This window comes from Sphaerodactylus townsendi, linkage group LG04, assembly GCF_021028975.2.
Source record: "Sphaerodactylus townsendi isolate TG3544 linkage group LG04, MPM_Stown_v2.3, whole genome shotgun sequence".
NCBI classification, from domain to species: domain Eukaryota; kingdom Metazoa; phylum Chordata; class Lepidosauria; order Squamata; family Sphaerodactylidae; genus Sphaerodactylus; species Sphaerodactylus townsendi.
In genome coordinates, this window is record NC_059428.1 from 97,709,736 (window position 1) to 97,737,696 (window position 27,961).

At 40.6% G+C, this 27,961-nt stretch overlaps 1 protein-coding gene across 5 annotated transcripts; it reads left to right on the plus strand.

Annotated features, from left to right (window-relative positions):
- The first annotated feature begins 3 nt into the window (after positions 1-3).
- Positions 4-27,961, plus strand: LOC125432154 (interleukin-1 receptor type 1-like). Of its 5 annotated transcripts, none has more exons than XR_007244409.1 (12): positions 4-447; positions 2,096-2,299; positions 5,952-6,015; positions 8,403-8,622; positions 11,335-11,512; positions 13,282-13,450; positions 15,095-15,163; positions 15,265-15,385; positions 17,448-17,596; positions 20,795-20,938; positions 24,748-25,009; positions 26,063-26,187. XR_007244409.1 is itself a non-coding variant. In XM_048495546.1 (12 exons), exons 3-12 carry the CDS (start codon positions 5,958-5,960, stop codon positions 27,600-27,602), a joined length of 1,665 nt encoding a protein of 554 aa, XP_048351503.1. In that variant the 5' UTR covers positions 4-447; positions 2,096-2,299; positions 5,952-5,957; the 3' UTR covers positions 27,603-27,961. The 5 variants fall into 5 exon arrangements, 4 of the variants coding, with proteins under 4 accessions (XP_048351503.1, XP_048351505.1, XP_048351504.1 ...); XM_048495546.1 differs by lacking the exon at positions 24,748-25,009 and adding an exon at positions 27,211-27,961 and having other exon boundaries at positions 26,063-26,227; XM_048495548.1 differs by lacking the exon at positions 24,748-25,009 and adding an exon at positions 27,211-27,961 and having other exon boundaries at positions 2,096-2,155; positions 26,063-26,227.

The window sequence follows — 27,961 nt, forward strand, 5'->3', positions numbered from 1 at the left end:
GGGTGAGCGCCCCCTTCGCCAGCAATGCCGGGCCCGAGGCGCGCGAGGAGGAGCTTCGTGGAAGCCGGCGGGCGGGGAACCGGGTCTGGTAGCCGCGCTTCCTTTGCAAAGCCTCAAGGCGCCGGGAGACAGGTGAGGAGAAGATTTGCGCACTGAGGAGCTCCGGCGGGGTAGTTTCGGAAGAAGGGTTGCAGCTGCCTTAGGGACGCCGCTGGGTTGCTTTCGCGGCGCTTCCAGAGCGTGGAGCCGGGTCGGCGAAGTGCCTGCCAAACCGAGAGAGGTTCGGCAGGGCTGCTTCCCGGCTTTGGGTGACTCACTCGCGCCTCTCCCCTTCCTGCACAAGTCGCGAGTGAACGGCGAGGGCACCCAGGGAGAGCTTTGTGCTCTCAATCGCGTCTATTTGCTGGTGACAGGATCACAAGAGCTATCCAGTAATACAAACCTAAGGTAAATCAGCTTTCCTCCCATAACCAGGTGCACACTTTACAATACTCAGAATCTAACTGCTGCAGCCTTATTACGGCAGCTTTAAAAACAAATTCCTGAACATGCTACTAAAAAGTACGCTTCATGAGTAGAAGTCCTTTTCCCCATAGAAATCTTCCAATGCATTTTTAAGCGATAGTTTCTAAAGTCTTCCCAGTTTATGCTGTTGGCTAGCTATAATGCCCGTAGAGGAATTGGCCGGTGAACGCTTTGCCTGTAGCGATCTGGAACACGGAATTGGACTGACAGCAGGGAGAAGAGTCCGGTCAGAAGAAAAGTTGCAGCTTTTGGGGTGCGCAAAGGTGGCTTAGTTCTGCTGCTCACTCTTTAAATAATTCTCCTACCTGACTTTGGGCACTTCTGAACCCTGGACTCCAAAGGTTGATGGCGTTCTGGATCTTGTCTTCCAGCAGGATCGGAACAAACACTTAACAGGTGTTTGTTCAAGCTCATTGCTCAGGTTTCCAAGTTCTTTATCTTATTTATTTTTAAGGGTTTGAAATTAGATTGACATTTTTGTAGCAAGAAAATAAATCAGGGTGTTGCAGTACTTCAAGGAATAGCAGCCTAATCGATTCCGAGTTACTCCAAATTCAACCCATAGACTGGAGTTACTACATGGGATTGTGCTATCATTTCTGTTAGGTTTATGAAATGTATGGCATATAGACATATGATTATTGTATTTAGGTTGTATAAAAATACTTGTAGTGTTCATTAAGAGTAAGTAAAGGCCTGCTTTAAAAATATTTTGCTTGCTCCAAAATAGAGGCTGTTTTTTCCCCAATGTTTCCCCAAATGTCCAACTATGAAAAACTGAAAAAAAATTCCATCAGTTGGGGGTCAATCCCACAGAATTTCCATGTCTTTGGGAACTTCTTCTCTTTAGCTTCATTTACTTCTGCCTCAATATCCAATAATTGCATGGATTTTAGATTTCTGGTTGTTTTTTTTGCCCTAACCTGGTTAGCCTAATCTAGTCAAATTTGGATGGAAGACCACCAAGGAATTCCAGGGTCAGTCCACAGAGCCAGGCAATGGTAACCCACCCACTTCTGGATATCTCTTCTCTTGAAAACCCTGTGGAGTTGCTATAAGTTGACTGGAACTAGACCAAAAATAAAAAAAGTGTGCTTTCCATATTTCACAGGTCATTTGATGATTAGTGGCAATATCATAGAAGTCTCTGTTCTTTTTGCTGCCTTGTGTCCTGTGGTAGCTAATAAGCACCAATGTGTGCAACGAATGATTGCTGAAAGGATGGTTAAATATGCTATGAAAAACGGCCATGAATTGTTCTTCAGTAATGAATATTATTTGCCAATAGTGAATTTAACGCTGACACGATGGTAGTTTGTTGTATTGTTGAAGGCTTTGTTTGTTGTGTTTCTCACTGGGCCTTTTCTGTTGCAAGTGATGTAACTAGTAATAATCCAACATTTTTATTCTAGTCATATTAAAAGTGTGCATGGCAAATCTTGCTCTGCTTGAATAAGCATCACCTTTTGGTTTTTGTGCCTCTCTGGTTTCAGCATATTTAGCACAGTGTTTGGAATTCATTCTAGGCTCTAGATCAAATTTTGCTTTAATACCTGTCATCTCTTTCCAGGCATTCTGAAAGATTCCAGCCTCTGAAAGATCAGCTAAAGCTGTGAACTCCACCACCGGTGTAGGTATCTTCATATACTACATGCGCAACCAATCATTGGGATTGTAGCCTCTGGTTCAACCCAGTAGTCCCCTTCTCCTCCCCAAAAAAGAAAGGAAACAAAGGGTGTTTTTCCTCCAAGACTGAGTTCATAAGTCACTCAAGGTCAGTAAACTTTTGAAAGTCAAATGTTGTGAACTTGGCATTCATCATGAAAAAAAGGATGAACAGTACAGCAGAAGTAATTAACAGCAAGTCTTCAGATTCTTGAGACCAAGTTGATAATGACCTTATGAAGTAGTTTAGGATGGGAGAGAATGACTGGTTCTGTGATTACCTTGTGAATGTGAAGGGTGAGTTGGGGTTTGAAGTCAGATCTTGCTGGCTGCAGTCTGGCATTCTAGTAACAATTATGGCTTATGAAGGCTCACATTGTTTGAAATCCATGAAGGTAAAAAGTGAAAGTTCAAATAATGTTAATGGTTAGATAAATAATGTGTTCATGTATATGTCTTTGACGTAGAAAGAGAGGGTTATAAATCAAGTGACTCATTAAGAGTGATGTGGTGTTATTACAAAATTTATGGTATTTATGGTATGTAGAGATATGCTGTTGATACATTATCCGCTGTTAAATTTTAACATATCATCGCTACTCTTCATTCATATTTTATTTCTAAGAACTTCTCTTTAAAAGTATGAGCTGCCTCTGTATGACAGTAATGCTGACTATTCTTCATAAGTGAATGCTCCGACAGCTGAAAGTAGTTCTAGATCTGCACTTGGGTTATTATAAGCTATGTAACGCAAACAATATCAGTGCTGTAAAAATAACTTCTAAGTGCTATAAAATGGCTTCTGAGTACATTTTTGAGAAGTGGACTAAAACGTAGATATGCTAAATCATAGATAGACTAAAATGACATCAGCTAAGGAATCTCATTGTGCCAAAAATGATATAAGAACCCACTCTCTTTTAGGAAGTAACACAGATAACTAGTATATCATATGATTTTATCTATAATGTGGCAAGACAGATAACAAAACCAAAGAGAGTGATATAACAGTGCTGTACTATGGTCTTTTTCTTCTCCTCAAGGGGTGATTCCGCACAGCACATTCTGTTGAGCTCGACTTACGTCTGCCTAAATTTTTCTTCATGAATTCGACTTGCTGTCTGTTCGCACAGCGGCTGAGCTCGGGCTGCCACGAAAAGTTGGTTAATCCACACATTGCTGTGCTTGGCTCTCCTTACCTGAGCTCAGTGGTTGGGGTTGACTCTGTGCGACATCCACCCCTCTGCCCTGATTGGTTCCCTTTCCCATGACGGGAAACGTGAAAATCTTTTGTCTCCATAAAATGCGTGTCGCAAGGTCGGAGGAACTTTATGACACCGTTGCGAAGTTGCTACTTTATGTGCTTCCACACAAACAGGCTGGTGAACCATCGTGGATCCTGAATGGGAGGAGCTCTTTGCCTTCTTGTGATACCCTTTCATGCCCCTTCCTTCCTTCCTTCCTTCCTTCCTTCCTTCCTTCCTTCCTTCCTTCCTTCCTTCCTTCCTTCCTTCCTTCCTTCCTTCCTTCCTTCCTTCCTTCCTTCCTTCCTCTTTCTTCCCTCCCTTCTTCCTTCCTTCCTTCCTTCCTTCCTTCCTTCCTTCTTCCTTCCTTCCTTCCTTCCTTCCTTCCTTCTTCCTTCCTTCCTTCCTTCCTTCCTTCCTTCCTTCCTTCCTTCCTTCCTTCCTTCCTTCCTTCCTTCCTTCCTTCCTTCCTTCCTTCCTTCCTTCCTTCCTTCCTTCCTTCCTCTCACATCTCATTTGATGCATCTCCTTCCTGTCATTTAATAGCTCTGTCAAGGAAGTGTCTTCCTACTCTGCTGTGTGTCATCCGCCCCTCTTCCCCGATTGGTTACCTTTCACCGACTCTCCCCCCCCCCCCACTAAGCCTTCTGCACATGGATCCTCTGATCCTCTTGCAAATACAGGAGCTGTCACAATTCAGTATTTCTTATTACTTCCCAGTACTGCTGCCTGTTCAGAGTCAACTATCCCTTCTGGAGTAATCATCCTTCAGCCATTCTGGGTGGTTCTGCAACCTCTTTCCTTGGTGTCCTCTCCCCCCCTCCCTTTCGGGAAGGATGCTGTTGTCCGAATGGGAAACAACAGCCAAACAGCAGCTCCCCCCCCCCCCACAGTCTCTGTACCATGTGCACACACTTTAATCCTTTAAGAATGGGAATTAATGTGACACGAAAGCATGTTTTGATTCGCTATCAACTCAAATTGCTCTAATCTGTACCCAGCATTCCAGCAATAAACTAAAGTAAAGAGACAGTCCAGGAAATGCTTTTCGGGCGCCGCAAGTTTCCGGCTGTATGCCTGCTCTCAAAGGTCGATTATGATTGGTTGGCCAAAAGCGCGCCGAGATTGGTTAAAGGGAAACTAAGCCCTGATTGGGCAGAGACAGGAACGATGCAATTGGCTGGAGGGGTGAGTCGAGCTCAGCAGACAGTCCGCAAATTTGAGCTGGACATGAGTTCACCCAAAAAGTACTAGGTCGAAGCAGGGATCGAGAAGACCCGGCTTAGCCGAGTCGAAGGAGAGTTGGACTTGCATCGACATCTGTGCCAGTGTGGACAACCCAGGCTGAACCCAAGTCGAGCTCTGCTGGCAATGCGCTGTGCGGAAACACCCAAGGAGGAAATAAAGAGTTTTCAGTATCCTTAGCCTCAGGGACTTCTTTTCACAGTCTGTTTATAGCTCAATAAATGCCAAGTGCACATTGAGTTAAACTAGTTTTACATGCAGACAGGAGGCTGAGATAGAATATAGCAATTTGTTATTGAAAAGGAACTTGTGGAATAAGAGGAAAAAGGTTAAAAAAATATGTTTGAGGAGCATGCTATTGGACCCTCTTGATTCTTGCCCTCGCGAGGACCTTGCCCTGCTGTTCGGGCCCTGCGGGACCTTAACGAGTTCCGCAGGGCCTGTAAAACGGAGTTGTTCCGCCGGGCCTTTGGAGGGACCAGCCGCTGAAATGGTGCCCCAGCCGGCCTGTCACCTCAGATACCATCTAATGTGGCTCGCCACCCTCCCCAACTTCTTTTTCTCTGGGAGGGAATTTTAGCGAAAAAAAAAATGGGGTTGGGCGGGCGCCTGCCCCTTATTATTATTATTATCTTGTGGAAGTTAGCTGTTTTTTTGAAGATTTTAATAACTTCTATTTATTATGTTTTATGTTGTACACCTTAGGCCCCAGGGATGGAAATTATAAAAGGATTTAAAATAAATAAATAAATAAAAATAAATATATAGCAAACATATTAAGTGGACTGTTGAGTAAGAATTTGTTACCCCCTCCCAAGTACAAGCCTATAAAAGATGCTGCAATTCAATTGAACTAGGAATATGTTCATCTTGGTAGACTAGTCAAAGATTTTCAGGCTTGTGGCTTGTTTCCTATGTGGTATGAGCATAGCAATAGTAATGGAAGGGAACTTTGCCATCTATCCTGGGCTCCGTCCAATCATATCCCTTGAAATCGTGCTCCCAGAAGGGACCACTTAGTAGGAAGGGTGATGAAGTGGGAGTCTGGAATGCAGTATGTTATTGGCTAAGATTGTTCTTCCCCTGCTGTAATACTTAGAATCCATACCTGTAGTTTTTGTGAGCTGGTTTGGTTTTCTTCCAAATGGAATGTATTCTAATGTGTCATCATAGTAATATCTCTTTCTTCGTACATATGCTTTGTGAATATGCTTTCTGAAGAACATTTAACAAGACAATACAAATTCAAACATGTTTCTATTTCTTTAACAGCAAAAGATGATCTCTGTGTTGTGGCTTGCTTGCTGGATCTCTGTGGCTTATTCATTGCATAATAGTAAGTGAAATATGTATATTGCCAGCTTGCTTGCTTACACTGCAGATAGAGCATGATCATCATGAAGGTTTAGTTTTCATAAAATTATGCAACAGTACATGTTGGTCACAAATATCAGTCCAAAAAAGGGTTTGTTTTAGTATGTTGACTGAAGCTTATTCATACATGCATATTACCGTATATACTCGTGTATAAGTCGACCTGAGTATAAGTCGGGGCACCTAGTTTCACCACAAAAAACTGGAAAACTTATTGACTTGTGTATAAGTCGAAGGTGGGAAATGTAGCAGCCAGCGGCACAGAGCAGGGCACCGCCGCATTCCCCCTCTGCCCCAGGGAGAAGGCAACCGCCTTTTCTCTGGGGCAGAGGAGTTCCCTGCACAGAGCAGGGTGACGCCATCATTCCCCCTCTGCCCCAGGGAGAAGGCAGCCGCCTTTTCTCTGGGGCAGAGGAGTTCCCTGCACAGAGCAGGGTGCTGCCGCCATTCCCCCTCTGCCCCAGTGAGAAGGCAGCCGCCTTTTCCCTGGGGCAGAGGGGGTTCCCTGTTCAGCGCCCCCCCCCCGCCCGCCCACCCCCCACGGCGCCCCCCTCCCACAGTTACTTTAACAAACGGAGCAGGCTTGAGAAGAGGCCTGCTGCCTGTGTTCCCTTTCAGGAAGTCATTTGGACTTGGTGGGAATTACATTTCCCAGGGTCTCCTGGGAAATGTAGTCCCCAGCAGGCCGTTTCAGCCTGGAAGGGACCACAGGCAGCAGGCCTCTTCTCAAGCCTGCTGTGTTTGTTAAAGTAAGTGTGGGGGGGCGTTGTGGGGGGATCACTGACTCGTATATAAGTCAAGGGGGCATTTTTCAGCCTTAAAAAAGGGCTGAAGAACTCGACTTATCCGCGAGAATATACAGTATGTGAAAATCCATTCTTGCTCAGTTACCCACTCTTAGAATTTGTGGTCTGAAAAGCTGTCCTGAAATAAAGTGAAATTTCCATCTGTAGTTTATTTAAACATATGAGTCACTATTTGACTTTCCAGTGAGCAAGCATTTGTTCAGCAGCCTCTATTCCTATCTCTCCTTTATCAAAAAGGTAGTCAAAACAATCTGGTTTTTTGAATAGAGGATAAATTTTCCTTCCTTTTCTGTAAAAGGAGAGGAGGGGATCATCACTGTTTCTGAGGTATTTTATTCTGCCAAGTTCTTTAAAATTCTGTCAAGTTCCTCATGATGATGCTCATATTGGTCCTTTCCTTTGTAATTGCTAACAATTTTCTTTGCTATGTGGGGAGTTTGTGTAAGTTTCTTAAATATCTCTTGGTAAAATTTCTTTTATTAAAAATAAAGAAGTAGCTGTACTAATAACCTTACAGGTAGAAAGCTTCATTCTACTTTTTTGTCAGTGCATGAAGCTTTAATAACAGTTTTAATAACTGTTGTATCATATATTATTTTGCTGTATGCTGCCCTGAGCTCTTCGGGGGCGGGCGGCTAATAAATTTAAATTTAAAGAATAAATAAAGCTAAGAGTTAACTATCAAACAAACTCTGCAAAAAAGACTGTTGGGTTTTTTTGAGTTTGTTGGTTATGATGGTTATGACTTAGCAAGCTTACACTCTTGTGGCATCTTGAAGGGCAATGCTCCTCCAGTATAAAAATCGAAATCAACAGTCCAAAGAGTCAGCTTACCTTAACAACTAGGCCTATGCACATTTTGTGAAATGTGTCATATTGAATGGGACAAAATTGACCTTGTGGGCTTTTGTATGTCCAATTTTGTTAAGCCAAATTGTGTCCGCTGATCAACTATGCCTGACAGTTCCATTGTTTAATTTGATATTTGAAAGCCAGTGTGGTGTACTGGTTTCCAGTTCCACTCTGCCTTGGAAGCTTTCTAAGTCACCTTGGGCCAGTTACACTGTCTCAGCCTAGCCTGCCTCACAGGGTTGTTGGGAGAATAAAATACAGGAGAACCATATAAATGACTTGAGGTCCCCATTTATGAGAAAAATATTTGCACTGCATATTTTGTTTGTGCAATTCAGAGATTTTCAGCTAGAAAGGTGAAGACCAGGAGCAATAGAAGATAGAGGGGATGAGTTATACTGATTGTCCTGTGATAGCCAGAAATTCTTCAGATTCTTAATAGGCAGTGCCAGTAACAGTACTTAAGATTCCTGATTTACTTGCAGGACAAATAAGGACAATGAACTAACTTTCCCCCATATGAACAATACAGCAAAAGTCAAATTCGCATAGATCAGTATCACATTAATACTGAGCAGAATTTGCTGTTATTTTATGCAAGCTCAATGCACTTTTCATCTTTGATACCGAGAAGTATCCATTGAAGCAGGACTGCAAACACACTTAAGTAATTCTTATTTGCATTTTTTAGGGTCACATATTGTCATCCTTGTGCCTGTAGGAGAGGCCGTGGCTATCAGCTGTCTGCTGTTACCTTCGCAGAATTCCAGCAGTAATGTGACTTGGTACAGAAATGGTAGCATTATACCGCTAATGGGAGACGACTACTTGAGGATCCATCAGCGAAGAAACCTGCTTTGGCTTATCCCTGCCAAGACAGAAGATTCGGGATTTTATGAGTGTCGCAGAGGGTATGTCAGTGTGAAGTTAATACTTTCTGTAAGATGAAAAAACAATATTATAGTTTGATATATCCGAATGGTAATTACTTCAGAAATAGTGATAAGAAGGCACATATAAAATCTTGAATTGATACTTCCAGGTAAAAACAAACAACTCTTCTGGCAGAGTGTAAATATCTGACAGTGTCAAAACAGAGTTTGACTCATATTAACAGAGCCAGTGGGGCAATTGGTTATGTATTTAAATTTTATATTTTTCCCAGTCACTGAAGTTTTTTCATGCCAGTCGCAAATACTTTACTTTAAGGACAATAATCTACAGTCTGCCTTTATGCCCTAAAATATTAATATAGTTTCAAGCATTAAGACTAGTTCGATAGTCAGTGGTTATGATGTTGGCATAATTCTTCATAATTCATAATTCTTCTGTGTAAATGTATATACCTTGGCATTCTTAAAAGAATTTTAACTAAATATCTCTTTATTTATGTATTTATTTAAAACGTGTAATGCTGCCTTTCCACCCAATTCAGGGTTCCCAAGATAACAAACATTACAACAAAACCTGAAAACATTTTAGACACTAAAAGCATTTAAAATACATATATAGTCAAAATATTTAAAACAATTAATAAAATGTAATATAGACACAAAAATATAGACATATAAACACATAAAAATTCAGAAACTTTGAGACAGTCCAATATGAGTTATAACATCTAGATTCCAATCTAGTACCACTTTGACAAATAAGGTTTTTGTGGTATAAACTTTCAAAAGTCAAGATTCCTTTTGTCAAGTATCCGAAGAAGGGAGCATTGACTCTTGAAAGCTTATATTCCCAAAATTTTGTTGGTCCCTAAATTGTTACTTGCACCTGTTCCTTCAGACCAACATGGTGTAGTGGTTAAGAGCAGGTGGGTTCTAATCTGGAGAACTGGGTTTGATTCCCCACTCCTCCACCTGAGTGTCAGAGGCTTATCTGGTGAATCAGATGTGTTTCTGCACTCTCACATTTCTGCTGGGTGACCTTGGGCTAGTCACAGTTCTTTGGTACTCTCAGCCCCACCTACCTCACAAGGTGTCTGTTGTGTGGAGAGGAAGGGAAAGGAGCTTTTAAGCCACCTTGAGTCTCCTTACAGGAGAGAAAGGTGGGGTATAAATCTTAACTCTTCTTATTCTTCTACTGCAGACCAACATGGCTACCCTCCGAAACTATCTTTATAATAGGGAGACAGATAAGTGTCCCTGGGAAGGGAGTTCCAAAGTATTGGCAATGTAACCAAGACAGCTCTTTCTTAGGTTGCTATCTGACTAGCCTCAGATAGAGAAGGCTTCTGAAGCAAGAGCCTCTAAAGATAACCAGAGAGGTCAAATAGATTCATATGAGAGTAGGTGTTCCTTCAGGTACACTGCCTCCAAGCTGTATAGGGATTTAAAGGTCAATATCAGCTAGCTGAATTGGGCCCAAAAGGAAACTTGGGAGTGAGTGCAAATATAACAAGATTAACTTAACTAGGAACCTTAACTAGGTTCCTAAGACCCAATCCTGTCAGCATTCTGGCTCAGTGTTCTGCACCAACTGAGGCATCTGGATAGACTTCAGGGGGGAGTCCCATGTAGAGAACATAGCGGGAATCCACCTGTTAACAGGGCATACATCGCAGTGGCAAGATCTTTTCTGTCTCTAAACAGCTGCAGCTGTCTCACCATCTGAAGCTAGTAAATTATGCCTTAGCTGTCACTGCCAACTGTAGATCCAGGAGCACCCCAAGCTACTTATCTGCTCCTTTAAAATGAGCCCAATCCCAACCAGAATAGGCTTTATTCCCCTTCCCCCACCCACACACTAGTAACATCTCCAATTTCAGGATTGTTTAATTTTGTGACATGAAATGATCACAGATTACATTTGAAGTGTGATTGTGTTTAAATTGGATTGCTTCTCTGATAGTCGGGCTCGCAAATCTTTTTAACCTGTTACAGCATCTATGAATCCTTTTGTTAGTTTTCATCTGGTGAGAAGATGAGAACCATTCCGTCTCATGCAAACATTCGTAATTGATGTGCTTGAACATGGAAACATGATTGTTATAAACTTCTGAAAAGGATGCTTCGAGTTCACAATGTGATAGAAGTAAATGTTATTTCAATAATTTGGACTACAAAATCAATATGCTTGAGGATCAGATGTCGATTAAACAGCACCCAGAGTTTGATCTCTGAGCGTATTTTTCAAATAGATCATCTTGAATCTGTATGGATGTGTTGTCTAGCTACAGCATAAGGTTGGAGACCTAGGTTCAGATTCATTTTCTCCCAGTTACTGAACATCAGTGGAGAGCCTTGTGAGGTTTCTGCCTCTTGACTATACAATAAAATATTATGCTGTGATTCTTGAAGATAGGATAGGATATGAATGTAAACACAAAGTTTTATCCAACAGAATTATTCAACTATTACGTTGGAATTCCTTCTAGTACTCTATAAGCCTTATGAAATGAACTTCCTGTCCACCTTCTCCCCTTCTAATCTGTTCATTATGTCTTTCCTTCTGTCCTGTATTGAATCCTTCAATATTATTTCTAACATTCTAGATCTTTTTATAATTATGCTACTAGTTTTTTTTCTACTAAACATGGTTGATAGGATGTTGGTGTTGTCACTAGTGTGTATATAATACATAAGTCAAGTACCAATGTGGTTTTTTTCCCTTTACAGAAACTCAGAAATCGATCGCAAGGAACTTCAAGTTGTTGAGAATGATGATGGTTTATGTTTCAACAAAAATGCAGCCTATCCACAAAAGCTACCCTTAGAAAACAATGGATATTTGGTTTGTCCTGATGTGGAGTATTTTGAAAGTGAAAATAGTCCACTTGTTTTACAGTGGTCCAAGGTAATGTAATGTGTGTATGTGTGTCTACTTGATAAATGAAACTTTGAATGTCACTTTCTTTAAGATAACAGTAACAAAAAAGCAATAATGTTTATTGAAAAAATGTTGGTAAACCTGCTCTTCTTGAGTTTTTTCGTATATTAAAAAAGCTTCCAAAGGATTTTATCCTGAATGAGTGCAGTTGCTTAAAAAATACATATCTTGGCTAGTTTTTAATTTGTACACCAACATTCACATGTACATACAGAGAGACAGTGTCTACAGGGACTAAGGATGGTGTCCAATACCATGAGTCAAATAACATTTCTACCATTTGAAAACAGACAAATGTGAATAGTTTTGTAGTCAGTCAAAATACCTGAAAGATACTTATGAACCTATCCAACTGCTAAAGTCATCTTCTGAGGCTCTATTTTGGGTGCCTTTGCCTTCTGAGATCAGATGGCTGGCAAGCCTTCTCAGCCATTTCTCCAGAACGATGGAACTCTGCCCCAGGATGGACTGGTCATTTAACTTAATGAAAAAATTTCCAGTGGGCCACTGCCCTATCAGGCTACTGTTGGCTAGGAACAAGCATAACCAAGCTCTAGCAACATTCCCAGAGCCTTAAGGTGTACTTGGCTCAGACTGCAAGTTTTCAGGAGGAAGTAGTGGGTGGGTTAATTCCCATTGTTTGCACCACTGAGTTGACCCCAACAGTACTGAGTTTTAGCCTTGCTCCTGAAGCACTTTTACTTTCCAGTCTGCTCCTGCTGTCTCCCCAGGGATATTTGTATGTCCCCTTCTTTCCCTGTCTTCTGTCAGCAAGTGAAGATTTTTTTTCCAATGTCTTTCCCACAGTAATTTTTTTTCTTGCCCTGTGTTTTTAATTAATGTTTTATGTGCTTTTAATAAGTATGCTAGTGTTGGTTTGAATTTAGTAAAGGTCCCCAACCTTTTTGAGTCTGCAGGCACATTTAAAATTTTGACAGAGTGGTGGCCACATTCACAAAATGGCTGCCGCAAAATGTGTCCTCTGCTCTGTGTCAGAATTTCAAATGTGCCCACAAGTGGTACTTCTTGCCTAGATGTTAAAAATCACTTCAGAAAAGAACTAGTGTTAGGAAAATTGTTGAGAATGTATAGAATAAATAAACTGTATGATAAAAGACTCAATGTAAATTATACAGCAATAGAAACATGTGACCACCACTTCTAATATACTCAAACAGCAGTTAATATGCCCCTTCCTCTCCCCAAATGTGCCAATACTGAACTCTGATGTAATCAGTCAGATCCCAATTAATCAAAATCTGACAACTTTTACTAATTTGGATTTTTTTCTTTCGCAGTAATTAGGCTTCTTCACCACTTCTGTTTACAATCCTGATGTGCCATGCTAAAGGGAGAGAGAAGTTAACTAAGTGCATGGTTGTCATGAACAGATTTTTTCCAATTGCCCAAATTATGCCCAAGATTACTTGAGAACAGATAGACCGATTCCTAATTATTATAGATTTGAAATTCCATGAATTTCTCTAAGGAAAGTAGTAAACCTTTTTATGAGAATACAAATCCGAAAGACCAAGAATGATTATTAATGTTCCTGGGCAATAAGTCTGCACTGCCTGGAAAGTAAAATTCTTACATACTTGTAACCTGGTTGTTCTAGCTTGTAAAAAGTAAATTGTTGCTGACTAATAATTTTTTCTTGTATCATCCCTGTGTAATAATTCAGTTTGTTATTTCTTGCCTCTGTGGTAATAACATGAATGATAATTACATTTCAGGCTTGCAGTCCAGGATTATTTGAAGATAAGAGATTTCAAACTTTGGCACATAGCCTTTCAGTTAATAATGTAAATGAGAGAGATAAAGGTATCTATGTGTGCCAAACAACATATACGTACATGGGAAAAACCTATAATGTTTCACGAGCCATTGATCTGATTACTTATGGTATGTGTTGTCTTTTTATAGTTTATATTTGGCTTAGGGATTTAGTAGTTGATCCTTGAGATGATATTGTTATATTGCAATAAGACATGGGACATTTTCAAATTCCCACAATGCCATGACGTTGTCTGGGAGTCCTTTGGCCAGTTGCTCTGTCAGCCTCCTAGGGTTGTTGTGAGATTAAAATGGAAGCATGTAGAATAATATGTACCTCTCAGAGCTCTTTTGGATAAAGGGCAGGATAAAAAGGAATTAATTCCTGTTGTTGATCCTTTTGTCACTCCCTTTACTGTTTCCTTTCCTATGAGATAATCATTCTCCCCATATGGCACTTTCCCAGTGTGGCAGATTTGTTTTTCCTGAGCATGTTAAATTCAATATCTTAAAATTCTGTCTCACTCTCCCCTAGGACATTTGTGACATGAAATGGTGTCAGATGCTGGGTGAAGGGAAAGACTGAGTTTCTTCTAGCTGCAACATCTTTGCCAAGATTTAATGCCCAGTCCAGATCGGGGGGCTGAACACTCACAGGAAGTGGTGGAGGGCTGTGATAATGCATTTGCCCCCTCTGCTCCTGTTGGTGGCAGGGACAGAAATGCTGGTGCCTGGCTGCCCCTCAGCACTGTGGCAGCAAAACCCAGAAGTCTGGGCTGCTGCAAAGCAAAACTGGCATCTACTTGGATGCCAGCATGGTGAGCTGGGGTGTTCCTGAGGGTGGAGCCAACTTTAGTTAGCTTCCACCTAGGATTTAGGGCAGTAGTGGTGAACCTATGGCACTCCAGATGTTCATGGACTACAATTCCCATCAGCCCCTGCCAGCAGGGCCAATTTACCATGCTGGCAGGGGATGATGGGAATTGTAGTCCATGAACATCTGGAATGCCATAGGTTCGCCACCACGGATTTAGGGTCATGAAAACCACGGCCCGGGGCTTGGAGTTGTGCTGTCCTTTCGTATCACATAGCTCCATTAAGCCCTATGGGGGGCTTCTGGGCAGCGGGGCTTTTTCTTTCTTCTTGCTGCCTCCCCACGCTGCCTGGAAGCCTTCTGGAGGTGGTGTGGCTCCTGGTCACCCCCGAGGAACTGGATTGGGCTATAAGGCCCAGTAAGGAGAATTCGTGCCCTCCAAAAGAGATGGATGAGATAATAAATATACAGTCACACTTCTTCTTTGGTTGTTTGTTGCCTAGATTGTACTGTTGTACTTGCGTTGTGGAAATGCTTTGCTTTTTTGAGGTTCTTAATAGGTTAACTTTTTTCTTTTATGTATTAGTGAGTGCAGTGAAATTGCAAAGACTAATGTCTAGACCTAGAAATGGAATTGTGTCAGTTTCTGGCTGTCCAAAATACTCTGTTTGTATCTGAATATTATAATGTTTACCAGTAGACCAAACTCTGCTGTATTGTACAGCAATGGTAGCAGTAGTATACTCTGCATTAAGTGTGGATTATTAAAATAGAACAGTAATCAAGTGGTACCTTAACAAATAACAAAATTAATTCCAGCATAACATATCTTGAGCCAGCAGTTGCTTCATTAGGTGCATGTTAGTCACTGTACCAGTAAAGTAACATAATTAAGTTTAACATAAAATGTACCAGTACAATAGACTGTGGAATAATACCACTGTATTTTCCTTTCTTAGCCTCTCCACAGAAGTTACTTATCCCCAAAGTTATTTATCCCCAAAACAATTCAATTGAAGTAGAACTTGGTAAGCAATTATCTTTATATTCAGAACTTTTCCCCAAAATACTGTGTAAGTTTTCCAAACATTCTGTATACTTATTTGCAGTATTGTCATCTTGTTTGTAGGATCCAGTGTTCTCATAGAGTGTAATGCCTCCGGAGACACGCAAGATATATTTACAGCCTGGGAGGTCAATGGAACAGTGCTTGAAGATTTTGACAACACGTTGACAGAGGAAACATATATGTAAGTACATAAATGGAATTTCCATTCGTCTTTAGCATAGAACATATTTAGGGTATTCTGCATTAAAACTGCTCAATCATGGTTAACATTGTAAGCACTTGTAGCTTCCCCTCAGATGGACCCATGGAAAAATATTCCTGTCTGTTGAAGTACCTTAAAATTAAATTAAGCAACCTGGTCAGCCTTCTCACGTGGAACATCTCCAATTCTAGTCTTCCATTTGAGGTCACTATGGAAACAACATTGGTGTATCTCATACAGTAAGGATTAATAATTCGCTTGAACTCTTGAAGCACCTGGAAATAAAGTTTGACAACTATGTAGGAATAGTTGTTTCCATCAGTGAAGAGTTGTTAGCAGATATCACCACAATCTGATAAGTGAGTGAGCAATCTCATTTCTGCTTAATTGCCACTTGCTCAACCTTGACTCAGTAGGCCTAATAATCAGAAGCAAGAGGCCAGAGAAGCATAGAATAGTGGCAGCTGCACTTTTATACTCTTATTCTCCCCTCAGTAGACAGTGTTACAGATTTTTATTGTTTTAAACAATTTAGAGTCTTTAATTCCACATTAAGAATTCAGTGCAACTAACAAACTTTAAAGAATTTTAAAACTAACAAGAATTGTCAGTCAGCAGTATAAAATATGATTTCACTGAATATTGTTAAAATACATTATGAGAAGGCTGGGTGATCAGGATTGACTTTAGTTTCTCACCCACGTGCTAATCATGGTGCCAAGAAAATCTCCTTGAGGAGGGGGTTCAAAAACTGAGGATCCATTACAGAAAAGGTCTGTCACCCTTCCACACCCAGATTAACTTCTGAAAGTAGGAGTTACTTGAAGAATGACTCAATTTTTGAATAGATTTATGTGGGAATATACAGTTCTCCAGATATCCTAGTTAGAAACAGCATTATGCATAAAAACCACAATGAATTGTGCTAATGAAGCTTTTTGGTTGGTGGGAACATTTCATGCTGTGCAGGCCCAGTCAATAATTTGATCATTGAGCACAGGTGACTGCAGGTTATGGCACTGGACAGGGGTCTGCTGTTCTTGCTGCCCCTCCTCCAGTCATCCCAGCGAGAGGAGGAGCTGCCTGAGCTGTCTTTTGGGATATGCTTTGGGGACAAGAGTGTGTCAGTTCTGGAGCTAACTCAGAGATCAAGAGAATTCTGGAGAAGCTAGAGAAGGGGCTGTGTTTACTGTCTCCTTCTCTGATTCCTCCAGAGTCCAGCAGGCCTTCCGAAGGGAGACAGGACAAGAGGCCAGAGGTGGTGCAAGAGGAAGAGATGGAGGAGCACCCCAAGGTGCTGCCATCTGAACCCCTTTCCCTTTAGCCATCTCTTCCTGTGCCTCGTAGACACAGTATGCCTGCTCGAAACTCCTTGTAGGAGGCAGCTCCAGGAATGCCTGCAGCTGCTGGTCAGCATGGGGTACCCCCTTACATTCTCTGTCTAGAAGCATTTCTAGGTAACAGAGGATCCAGTTTGCACAGTGCCAGCTGTGTAGGGCCCAGAGCAGTTGACAGACGTACATCATGTCTCGAATTGTGGACTCTGGAACCATCTACCAGTATGGGTGTTTGGCTTTTCCAGCTTAAAAAAAATTGGGTCCAATAAACCTGTATCTGAAACATACTGAAAAAAGGTTGCACACCCCTACTTGGTGTTATTTGGTATGATTGACAGCATATTTAGAATGAAAAAAAGATCAGTAGATGTAGTGATGGCCATGACTGCAGGTGGGCTTAAATAGGGATTAGAGAGGTTCATGGAAAAGAGGTCCATGAGTAACTGCTAGCCTTGATGACTAAAGAGAACCTCCACTTTCATAGGCAATAAACCTCTGAATACACTGTCATGAGGCAACTTCCCTTTCCACCTTGTTAGCTCTCAAGAAAAATTGTTTGGCCACTGTGTGAAAACATATCCTAGACTAAATGGACCCTTGGTCAGTACAGCGGTACACTTCCTGCATTCTTACAGACAGTTTCCAATAATTTCACACAAATATAAATTCCTTTGGTTCTCTTTCTTGATGTTGTCTTTTAACAGTAGACATTCATCACTTTCTGGAAAATGGATAGTAGGAACAAAATTTAATATCACTGCAATGAAAAATAAACATTACTTGACATTTCTGTGTATTGTATGGACTCCTAAATTGGAACAAACAAGTGTGTATATCATGCTACAACGTCCAAGTAAGTATCCTTTTATTTTTTTTGATATATTATAATGACAAGATGCTTTTCAAAATTCATGATAGATAATGCACGGTTGCAGACACATATGCAGCTGGCATAGCATGCTAAGCGATAAGCATCTAAGAAGTTTTTCATAACTTTAATTTTGCAAGGACCAGTTTAGCACTTTTCAGTTGTCAACAGTTATGGAGGTCCCTAGTCCACTGGAATTTTTTCAGACATCTTTTCTAATAGATTGCATTTAAAGTCTGTTGAGTTAGATCTTCCAGTCAGCTTAGTATCATAGCTCTGATATTCTCATAGTGAATCAGTCCAGCCTTGAAAAACCTCTTGTAGAAAATTGCACTCCAGTTGGCAAGGAACTTGATTCAACCCTATTTTTCTTAGCAGTAAATATGACTGAAATCTAGAGAACCTAAGGACAAATGTTGAAATCCTATGCAGTCATCTTTAATTTAAACAGATGGTTGTGAGAATGATTTACTTGTTCACTTCATTTATAGTCTACCTTTTTTTTGGAGACTGATTTCAAAATTAGTATTCTATAATACTGATTTGTAGAGGTAAGCATTTTACAACAAGCTACCTCTGAATGTCTCTTGTCCTGAAAATCCTACAGGTCGCCATAAGTCACCTGTGACTTGATTGCATGTTCCACCATCACCAGTACTTTTGCAGAGAGGAAGTTGAGGTGTGCCTGTGATAACTTATGTCTTGGTATTCAGCTAGGATTTGAATTTTTGCTTCAACTGTTAACATTTTTAAATACTGATATGGTACTGATATGGTATTCTACTGATACGGTAGAAGTGTTCAACTGCCCCACTAATTTTTTTTAAAAAGTTTTACTTATTTTGTGTTTATTAAAGTTAAGTCAAAACTCAGCTGTTTCAAACAGATCATTTTCCAAGTTGATGTTAATTGAATGTGGAAAACCTGTTCAGTAGAATTCTTAGCAGTCTGCTGGAAAAAGCATTCACTGGAAAAATACATTTCTATTACAAGACTACCTAACAGCAACCTAAAAAAAGCTAAAGCCCAATTAACAGATCAGAAACTATTTAAAAATATGAATAAAATCTTGAAACTGCAGATTAAAATGTTCCCAGTGTAGGTGAGGAGTAATTCTAGGGTAGAACTAGTAGATGGAAGAATTATATCTTCTTCTCTTTTTGTCGAGAATTACAATCACTGAACATGTGTTGGTGTAAAGTGGCGTTCATTTTGATTTATGGGTCTGAATCCTTGCAAATGAAAATCAATAGCTAATGATGGAAAAACTGCTTAGCCTTATGCAGATAAAGACAGATAGGATTTATGGTGCCATTTTGTATCTGGCAAGCTTGACCACAAAGGTGTAGGAGATGCACAAGAAATATCAGGGCAGAATCCTGTGGTCAAGACAAGCGCAATAAACTGCTACCCATATTAAGCATGTTGACAGGAAATGTAGAACCAGAAAAACTGAGACTAGAGTGTAGAATTGTAGATGGAACTGAGAGTGTTCCTCAACCCTGTGCTGACGGCCAGGTCTCGGATCTTACAAAGATCTCATATTAAGTCCTTAATCCTACCAAGATCCTTTGCATCTTTCTTCTGAGAGAGACTGAAGGGGCCAGGATCCCAGCTGTCAAGTATGCACTGCTCCATTTGTTTCAGGCTTTAGCTTTGACCCCTCTGGTCCTGGGCGGGGATAGACTCTGGAACTGCAGGAGGTAGATGGGTCCATTCAGAGGTCATTCCTAGTCTACAGGTTCCAAGAGAACTTGAGAGGACAAGAGGAGGCTGGTTTTTCCTGAAGCTTTGGACATTGTGGGGAGTTCCTCTTTGTTTGTGGATTCTTCTTCTCAGGTGCAGGCTGGCCTAGGGCAAGCCTTGACAGTTTTATAAGCCAAATTCTCTTATAACTGATTTTCTGTCCATAGTTTCTTGGCGGTGGTTTCAGCTGCCTCCACATTTGGAGTTAAACTTTTTCATAAACAAACATGTGGGTTTGTGAAAACACCCTGAAGGTTTTTCTGCAGCATGGAGGTAGTTGTAAGCATATCAGGCAGTCATGACAAAGGGGGTGATGGGAACAGGTTATCTGATAGGTACATTAGTCAGTCTAAGCAAATAACAAATGAATCATTTTACAACAAGTAATCTGTCATAGCCTCCTGGCTGTAGAATGCATAAATGGCAAAGATCTGTATGAAAAAAAAAATCGCTGTGGTTGCTGTTCATTCCTTTAGGTCACTTGGACAATAGCCAAGAATACCAGTCAGAGTAATGATCACTTGAATATTTGCTTTGGCACACACTTCTTCCACATACTGGAATTTTGACTGCACCCTTTCTTTTTCATGAGTGCTGTTAGTTTGCTTTTGGTTAAATGTTGTGCCTTACATTAATACAGATGGCATTTTATGCTGCCAGTAGAAATCTCAGAAATGGTGTTTTAAATGTGGCAATATATTGCTATAGCATATTCATCAAGCATTCCCCTATCCCCCCCCCCCCAACACCAAACCCCCCCCCCCACTGGTTTATACTAGTGGGAAAAACTGCTATGAATAAAATTTCTTCAGTTTCCCGATTCCAAGGAAAGTGCCTCATAGCTTTTTATTTATTTATTTATTTATTTGACTTCTATACTGCCCACCCCCATCCTTTCTTAAGGATCCCTAGTGCCTGTCTGGAATGGTCTCTCTGTTGTTTTTTTCCTGAAGTTCCTGGGTGCAGTTTTATAATTCAGGTGTTTCTAGTAAAGTCCAGGAGTCAGTAAGAATCTCCAGTGTGTTAGATTATTTTCTATTATGGTGTTTAAAATTAGGCTCACACATGTGAGACTTTGTAAAATCAATTATAGGATATCTCATTACTGACATTCTAACGTGCTGCTAAAATGATATGTAGGAAATTTATAAAAATATGGACTTAGGGACCTTTTACAAAATCTCTGATTCTATACTGTATGGATGCCAGAGAACCTCAAATAAACCAGAGAGTACTTTTTAAATGATTGCTAAATCATAGGAGTGCACTTCCACTAAGCAGTCTGATGGGGCAGTCATATTCAGTTGTGAATTTTGAGTGAACAGGATTCAGCTGTCACCTCGAATAGCTGTTGCAAAATAATCACAATGTAATGCATTTATTTGTTGAATCCAATTTTCATGCCATCCACTAATCTTACTTTCTTTGCCAAAACAGCTAAAAATATTCAGGGTTATTTGATTGGAGGACTGGTTTCACCAATACTTCTTATTCTGGCTGCAGTTTTTACTTACAACATTTTTAAAGTTGACATTGTGCTGTGGTATCGACAGTCCTGTAAGCCTCTTCTCAGGAAAGAAGGTATGTTGAGGTCTATAGATTCACATCCTCTACTGACTGAAGCAAGCAAAGCTAGAATTGCTGTAATGGTAAGAATGATTGTAATAATAAATGACCCTTCTGTTCCCTTCCTTGTCCTTTTAGATGGGACACATCTTTTCAACTCCTCTAAACTGAGAAAAAGAATATAAATCAAAGTTACATACTTAAGTTGAAGAACAAACAACTGTTTTTTTATATGTCCTCCTAATTCCTCTAAAATAGGTGTTCCATGAAATCTTAAAGATGAATTTATTTACAAGGTATAAGAGTTGGAGCTCATTTTTAGCCCCATCCAAAGGGTGGAAGGGCTGAATCTGCTGTTGGGAGTGGCTCCTGGCTTAACCATTGGATTTGCCCTCCCTGAGGCATTTTCCCCAGTGGAGGGGTGGATCTGCCACTGGACAGGTGCAATGGCCCTTCAAAGCAGTGGGATGCAATGCTGAGTACCACACCAGCATCCTTGTGCCCCAGCCGCTGACATAGTGGGGATGGGGAGGGGGTGTGGTCAGGGGAGGAGCTGAAGCTTGTCATTTTCCACCCAGCCATTGCTCCTGTTATGCTGGTGGCTGGAACTTTGGACTTGCATCACCTTTTCAGTGGTGTAAGTCCATTAAGCCCAATGGGGCTTTCTGGCGGAGAAGAGGCTTTTTTGTGTTCTTTGCCTGTCCTTGCCACCAGAAAGCCCCCTTGGGAACGGTTGGGCGGGGCAGCTGTGGCGCTGTGTCTGGTTCTTTGGATGGGGCTGCCTCTCAGATACACTATGTCTATATTGAGTAGGGAGAAAGAAACAGAGCTACAAACAGCAGAAAAGCATCAGAGGAGTGAAAAGCTGTTACAAAAAGAATTCAGGTGGATGCCTTGTTTCTCAGATCAATGTATGTATTGCAGAGCACAGATTATTCAGACAAAAAACTATCCACTTAGATTAGGTATGAATCTCCCCCAGATATAGATAGGAGGTCTAGGGAAGTGTAAAAGCTGCCTCATTGCTTTCTATTTCAATGTGTGATCTGTGTCCATTTATTTTCTTGAAAAGAGATTATTCAGTTTGACCAATGTAAATGTTACCAGAAATTCTGGCATGTACTCTTGTGCAAGAGTACGTCTAGAATCTCAGATCAAGGGATCTTTTGCCTGTGCTGGAATGGGCAAAATTTTGCAGTACCATATGTTGGCATTTCAAGTAGCAGACAAATGAGGGAGCTCATTTTTGAGTTGTAATCCTTATTGAATGTATAACAGTAACAGAAAGAAAAGCTGAAAAATGCCTGACTATTGAGACAGCAATATAAAATAAAAATTGGGGGAATTATGAGTACCCAGATGGCCTGTACTCTGTAATTCACCTTAAGTCTCAGTGAGAAAGGCAGGCTATTAATGAAGCAAATAAATTGAATACTGCAGGCATTTGTGGAATAAGTAATAAGCAAATTGGAGTACTCCTCATGGAAGCCATCATATTTATTCTAGATATTTCTCTCTTGGGCAAGTCCAAATTTGAACCCACCTTCATTGTATGTTGTGAATGTTCACTGTTCCCAAAGAGAGCAAGAAAGCGGAAGGCTGAGACTTTTCTGTCTGAGCAGCACTTAGTATGGAGGAAGAGAAGGTTTATATTTAGGGAGAAAGGCCATGAGGATCAGGGTGAGAGAGGAAGCTTGCTAAAGAACCGGATAGTATCAAACGTTGCCTGAACCAGCAGTCCGAATGCAGTTGAATAAGTTCTGTGGTAGATGCGGGCTGGGTCCAGATGAAAGGAGGGACCAGTGATTCCAGTGATGGATAACAATTCTGGGTATCAGATTGTATCAGTTTTTTCTAATGAGTGATGCTACTCATTATCCTATTTATTCTGGGCATCTACTATTGGAACCAAATTCTACTAGTGATATTTTTGGATCCTTTGTTGTGGTGCAAAATTTTCAGAATTTCCCCTGTAATAGGGGAATTTTGAGATGCTTTCTGACTGTTTTTTGTGAGTCATCTTGCCAATTGCCTGTACCTACATCTTAATTTCTCAGCTCTGACAATGGAAGGCCTGAGAAACCAGAGGAGTGTATGTTTCAAAAACATGTCTCTCCAACCCATGGTTGCTGTCAGGTCAACATAAATGCCACAGTGACAGCACACATCATGCTATGCCAGTGAACAAGTCGTGGTTCCCAGTGGTGGGATTCAAAAATTTTAGTTACAGGTTCCGATGGTGGTGGGATTCAAACAGTGGCGTAGCCCCAATGGGGCTGGGCGGGGCACAACAGGGGCGTGACCAGGAATTCTGGGGGTGGGGCATTCCTGGGTGGGGCTGTGGCAAGGACGCAGGTGCAGTTCCCCTTCGCCCCGCCTCTAGATTCAAATAATGACTGTTTAAAGTATTAAAAAAGCAATATACCATATGGTAGTGTACTGTTTCCTTTTAATATAATTATATTGATTGATTTTAAATAATAACATAAGTAAGGAGAGAAACCAAAAACTGTTTACAATTGTTAACATATTACAAACATATCTAATTATCTCTCTCTCTCAACCTCCCCCAAATAAAACATCCTATATTACCTCCCTCCTTCCCATATTTCCCTCCCTCCCTACTTTCTACTTCCCCTTCAGATTCCTATAACTACTTTATCTATTCCACTTGAAAGAAAACTAACAGAGGGAGAGATCCAAAATCCTTAATCTAAAAGAGCAGTTTAAACTCCTCTCTTTCCAATATAAATTTCAAGGGGAAAAAAATGAAAAATCTTTACCTATAATACTTTCCCAACCTTTACACCAATTTCCCCCCCAAAAATAGAATTACTGTATATTGTATTATTTCATACCATTCATACACACATGGGGAGGGGGTGCCATGGGGAGCAGGGGGGCCGCAACAATTGACAAGATTTGTTGTTCCCCGGAACAGGGATTACCCCCTTGTTCCTAGTGGAGTTAATCATTAATAACCGGTTCTCCGAACTGAGGAAAATTTTAGTAACCAGTTCTACTGAATAGATGCGAATAGGCTGCATCCCACCTCTGCTGGCTCCCATCCTGGGGGCACTCTCTTTGTGTGTTAATTGCCATCAGGTCACTTTCATCTCACGATGTCTTTATGTTCTTGCAAACATCCTATTGATAACAGCCTTGTTCAGGCCTTGCCAACTGAGGGCTGTGACTTTCTTGATAGAGTCAATCCATCTCATGTATTGACCCTCTCTGGGAGCCCATAAAATTGGACCCCCTGACCCAATCTTTACCAAAATTGAATGTTCTTCTAAGGAGAGTCACTGGCAGCTATGCTGCAGATTTTGTGCCTCTACCTTAAAAAAAAGCCCTTCTGGATCCCAGAAAGATTCCACATAGGCTATAATGGAGCCAAAGAGAGGGTTAAATTTTAAAGCCCTGTGGAATTTGGTGTGAATGTGCCAAAGTGGATTCTTCCCCTTTTAACAGAGTTTCCTTCCCTTTCTGCTGTTGTAGCCAGTGATCCTGAAAAAGCTCAATTCGTTCAGCTTTTTTGGAATTGGGATGCTGGCTATAGTTTAAAAAGCTATTTGTTTCTGGCACAAAAATGTGTATGTGTGTATTTGGCCAAGCTTTCCCAAATACAGACCCCTAGCCCCTGTATGAGAGAAGGATCATCTTCCAGGATTAGTTACCAGTCCCTGATGATAATCTGGAGAGGTTTTACCTATTAGCTGTGGTTGGCAGAGGTGTTCTGTAGTTTTTTGTTCTGGGCTTTTTCTGTAGAAGGTGATCCTTAGGAACTTCTCTAGCCTTGTTGATCTGTTTCTTTACCTTTGCAGGTCAGCAAGGTAATTTTGGGAATGGTTGTTGAATGCTGCAGATTGAACTTTATCTCAGGACTTGGCTGTAAACAATGGATTATACAGTGTGCTTGTGATGGTACTTGGCAGCATGTAGTGGGAGAGTGTGTTCAGAAGGCTGTTGGTATAAAGTGATTATTTCTAAAGTGGACCTGCATCATCAGCTTACCACCATTTGAACTGATAGTGGGGAGGAAATTGTTGAAGATCTGGTAGAATTCCTCAGGGACTCTCTTCTCAGGTAGTAAAAATGTTATCAATGCATGTGAATGTGCTGTGCAATGTAATGTCACATACCTCATCTTAGGGAACTGGATGTTCAGACTTTTTGTTTTTAATAACCTCTGCTCCACCCTTCTGCTGTTTGTAGCTGTGGGTCGAAATCTTTCTGCCAGATGAATCTAATGCTTTGTGCATATGGTGTTCTGGCTCATGAAAGCTGATTCCTCTATAAGTTTGTTAATCTTTAAAGTACCTCAAAATTCTTCAGTGATACTAACCATCCCTTTGGAACTTGTCTTGACATTTGATAACTGATATCATTGTGGAATCCTTAGGAATTAAAATTACTTTGAATATTATTTTTTCCCTCCATGTAGAAAGTCATGATCTGGGCATTTTCCTATACATTGTATTGTATTTTGCAAAGAGAGAATTGTGCATATTATTGCTTAAACTGTGTTTAATACATGTATGTCTTTTATAGCAAGAGGAGTAATTTCCTCTCTTTTAACAAAATTCGCAGAAGAGTAGTAGAATGACCATCTGCACTCTTTAGGGTTAGTTTAAAGATTTGGGTAACTTTTTCCTTTGAAACTACTTGTGAGTTGAATCTTCAGACAATTCTGTATTCATTCCCAGCAGCTATCTTGGAAGGATTTTTAAACTCAGGGAAATATTTAAAAGTTACTTGGGATGGATGGTAGTTCAACAGTTTAGCAGCAACAGAACAGCAGAAGATTGATTCGAGGAGAGATTTACATGGGATGATAATAATGTCTGATGAAAGCTCATATTACAGAACTGGTTCACACATGACTCTTATCACTTGAATGCTCCCTAGATAACACTCAGCTTGTGTCTGTTGACTGTTGTCTTGGGGAAAAAGCAATTTAATTGGTGTAGGGGGAATGGAAAGTTTTCTTGTTTTCTCGTTCATTGGGTACTTGCTACCTTCAAGTTATAATTTGATGCTATAGTCAAAAGGTGGTAAATGTGCATGTGTGAAACAACCTTAAATCAGTAGTGGCAAGGAAGAATCTTTTGTACTGATCAGACTTATACTTCTGTCTAGTTTCAGATGGAAAGCTTTATGATGCTTATGTGGTATACCCCTCAAACGTAACAAACAGCATATATTCATCTGATATCTTTGTGCTGAAAATGCTACCTGAAGTTTTGGAAAAACAGTGTGGATATAATCTCTTCATATGTGGCAGGGATGATTTACCAGGGCAAGGTATGTACTAGAAACATACATATTTACAGTTAGGAGAATATTGGTCTAGTGGTCAAACAGAAGTCGAACCTGTGTGAGTGCCCTGTTTTGGAATACTGTCATAATGAGTGTGTGAGGGCGGGCTTAGTCCAGCATGGCTTTGCCAGTGTTTTTAAACTCAAGATACACAGCCGGTACACAAACTAAGGGAAGGAAAATAAAAATAGGATACCTGTCTTGATCTCTGCCATCTCTTCACTGAGCTGCTGATGACCTTTGAAGGCTGGGTAAATTAGTTTTACTCGCAAGAGGAGATGTGTCAAACCACTTCTTTCCTCTCGTGACCCACTTCAATGGACCCCCCACACACATTTACCCCTTTACTCTCGACATCATGTCAAGCTTAAATATGTGGAGCCTAACGAATATTCTATGTATGTTACTTTTTGCCTTATCTTACTATGTTTGCTCTTCTTCCTGTGCTGAATTTTAGTCTCAAGCTTTCTTGGGTGGTTCTTTGTCATCTTATGTGTTCCCCAGTAGAAGTGGTGCTCCCTTGTGAGCGTAAAATGCACTGCTTTTGGACTTGTCTTCAGAAGCTGTTTGATTGAGTGGGCATCTGTTTTCTGGGTTTTGAGAAGCACAGCATCATTTTCCTACTCCTTTTGGGGTGTCCAGTGTTACTTGCCAAATGAAATTACTCAAGCAGAGCCAATGGCCAGTTGTAACACCAGCATAGGATGTGCCAACTAGATATTCAGTGGATAATGAATCATGTCTTGTCCTCTTCATGAATGGTGAGAAATGGAACTTTGTATGTAAGAAAGAAGGATATAGGGAGCCAGAGAAAAATGAATGCTGGCTGTAAAAGGGTCAGTAGGTCATCTCTGAATTAGATATTTTCTGTGCAAATGGTCATAATACTGGTGTCTGTAAAAGGTTGATGGTAAACGTCTCAGAAAAATAATGCTTCATTTTTCATGTATGTTATCTTGTTTCCACAGCTATCATCACTGTTATTGATGAAGTTCTCAGACTAAGCAGAAGAGTGATCATTGTGTTAGCACCAGGTTCATATTCCTCCAGCTTGCAGAGAGATACCACTGAACAACAAATAGCTATGTACAGTGCTCTTATTCGGGATGAAATTAAAGTTATACTGATTTTACTGGGCAAAATAAAAGACTATGCCAGCATGCCAGAATCTATAAAGTATCTGAAACAAAAACATGGAGTACTCATATGGAAAGGAGATTTCTCAGAGCAGTCTCAGTTAGCAACTACAAAGTTTTGGAAAAATGTGAGGTATCGGATGCCAGTTAGACAAAATCCACCTTCTTTGGACCATCACTTGGTGCCAGTGACTCTTACAGCTTCTCGAATAGCGGAAGGATGACAAATCTGTGGCTGAACTGCAGTGTTTATTTGTTCCTTTTCGAACTAATGGTGCCAAAGTGCTTATGGGTGCACAAGGTTAAAATCATCCCCAGAAACACTTCAAGAGTTTCTTCAGAAATGCTCTGTGTTCAGCCATTCACCTGAGGTTTTGGACCTACTGTGGGAACTATCATGTGGATGCTTGAGAGGAAAAAGAAGACAGCTGCTACTTTATATCAAAGTATTACTCTATAGATAAAAGAAAGGAATATGACAGAAACTTTTCAGCTTATGCACATTTTTAAATGTTCTAGCCAAAAAGCCAAGGGTTTCAATAAGCAGCTGCAATAAGCAGCTGCTGGGTGACCTTGGGCTAGT

Coding starts and splice junctions, on each gene's coding strand:
- LOC125432154 (XM_048495546.1), top strand. CDS start 5,958: ATGATCTCTGTGTTGTGGCTTGCTTGCTGGATCTCTGTGGCTTATTCA. Junction 13,451..15,094: donor CATTGATCTGATTACTTATG/GTATGTGTTGTC, acceptor TTCCTTTCTTAG/CCTCTCCACAGAAGTTACTT. Junction 15,386..17,447: donor TTGACAGAGGAAACATATAT/GTAAGTACATAA, acceptor GTCTTTTAACAG/TAGACATTCATCACTTTCTG.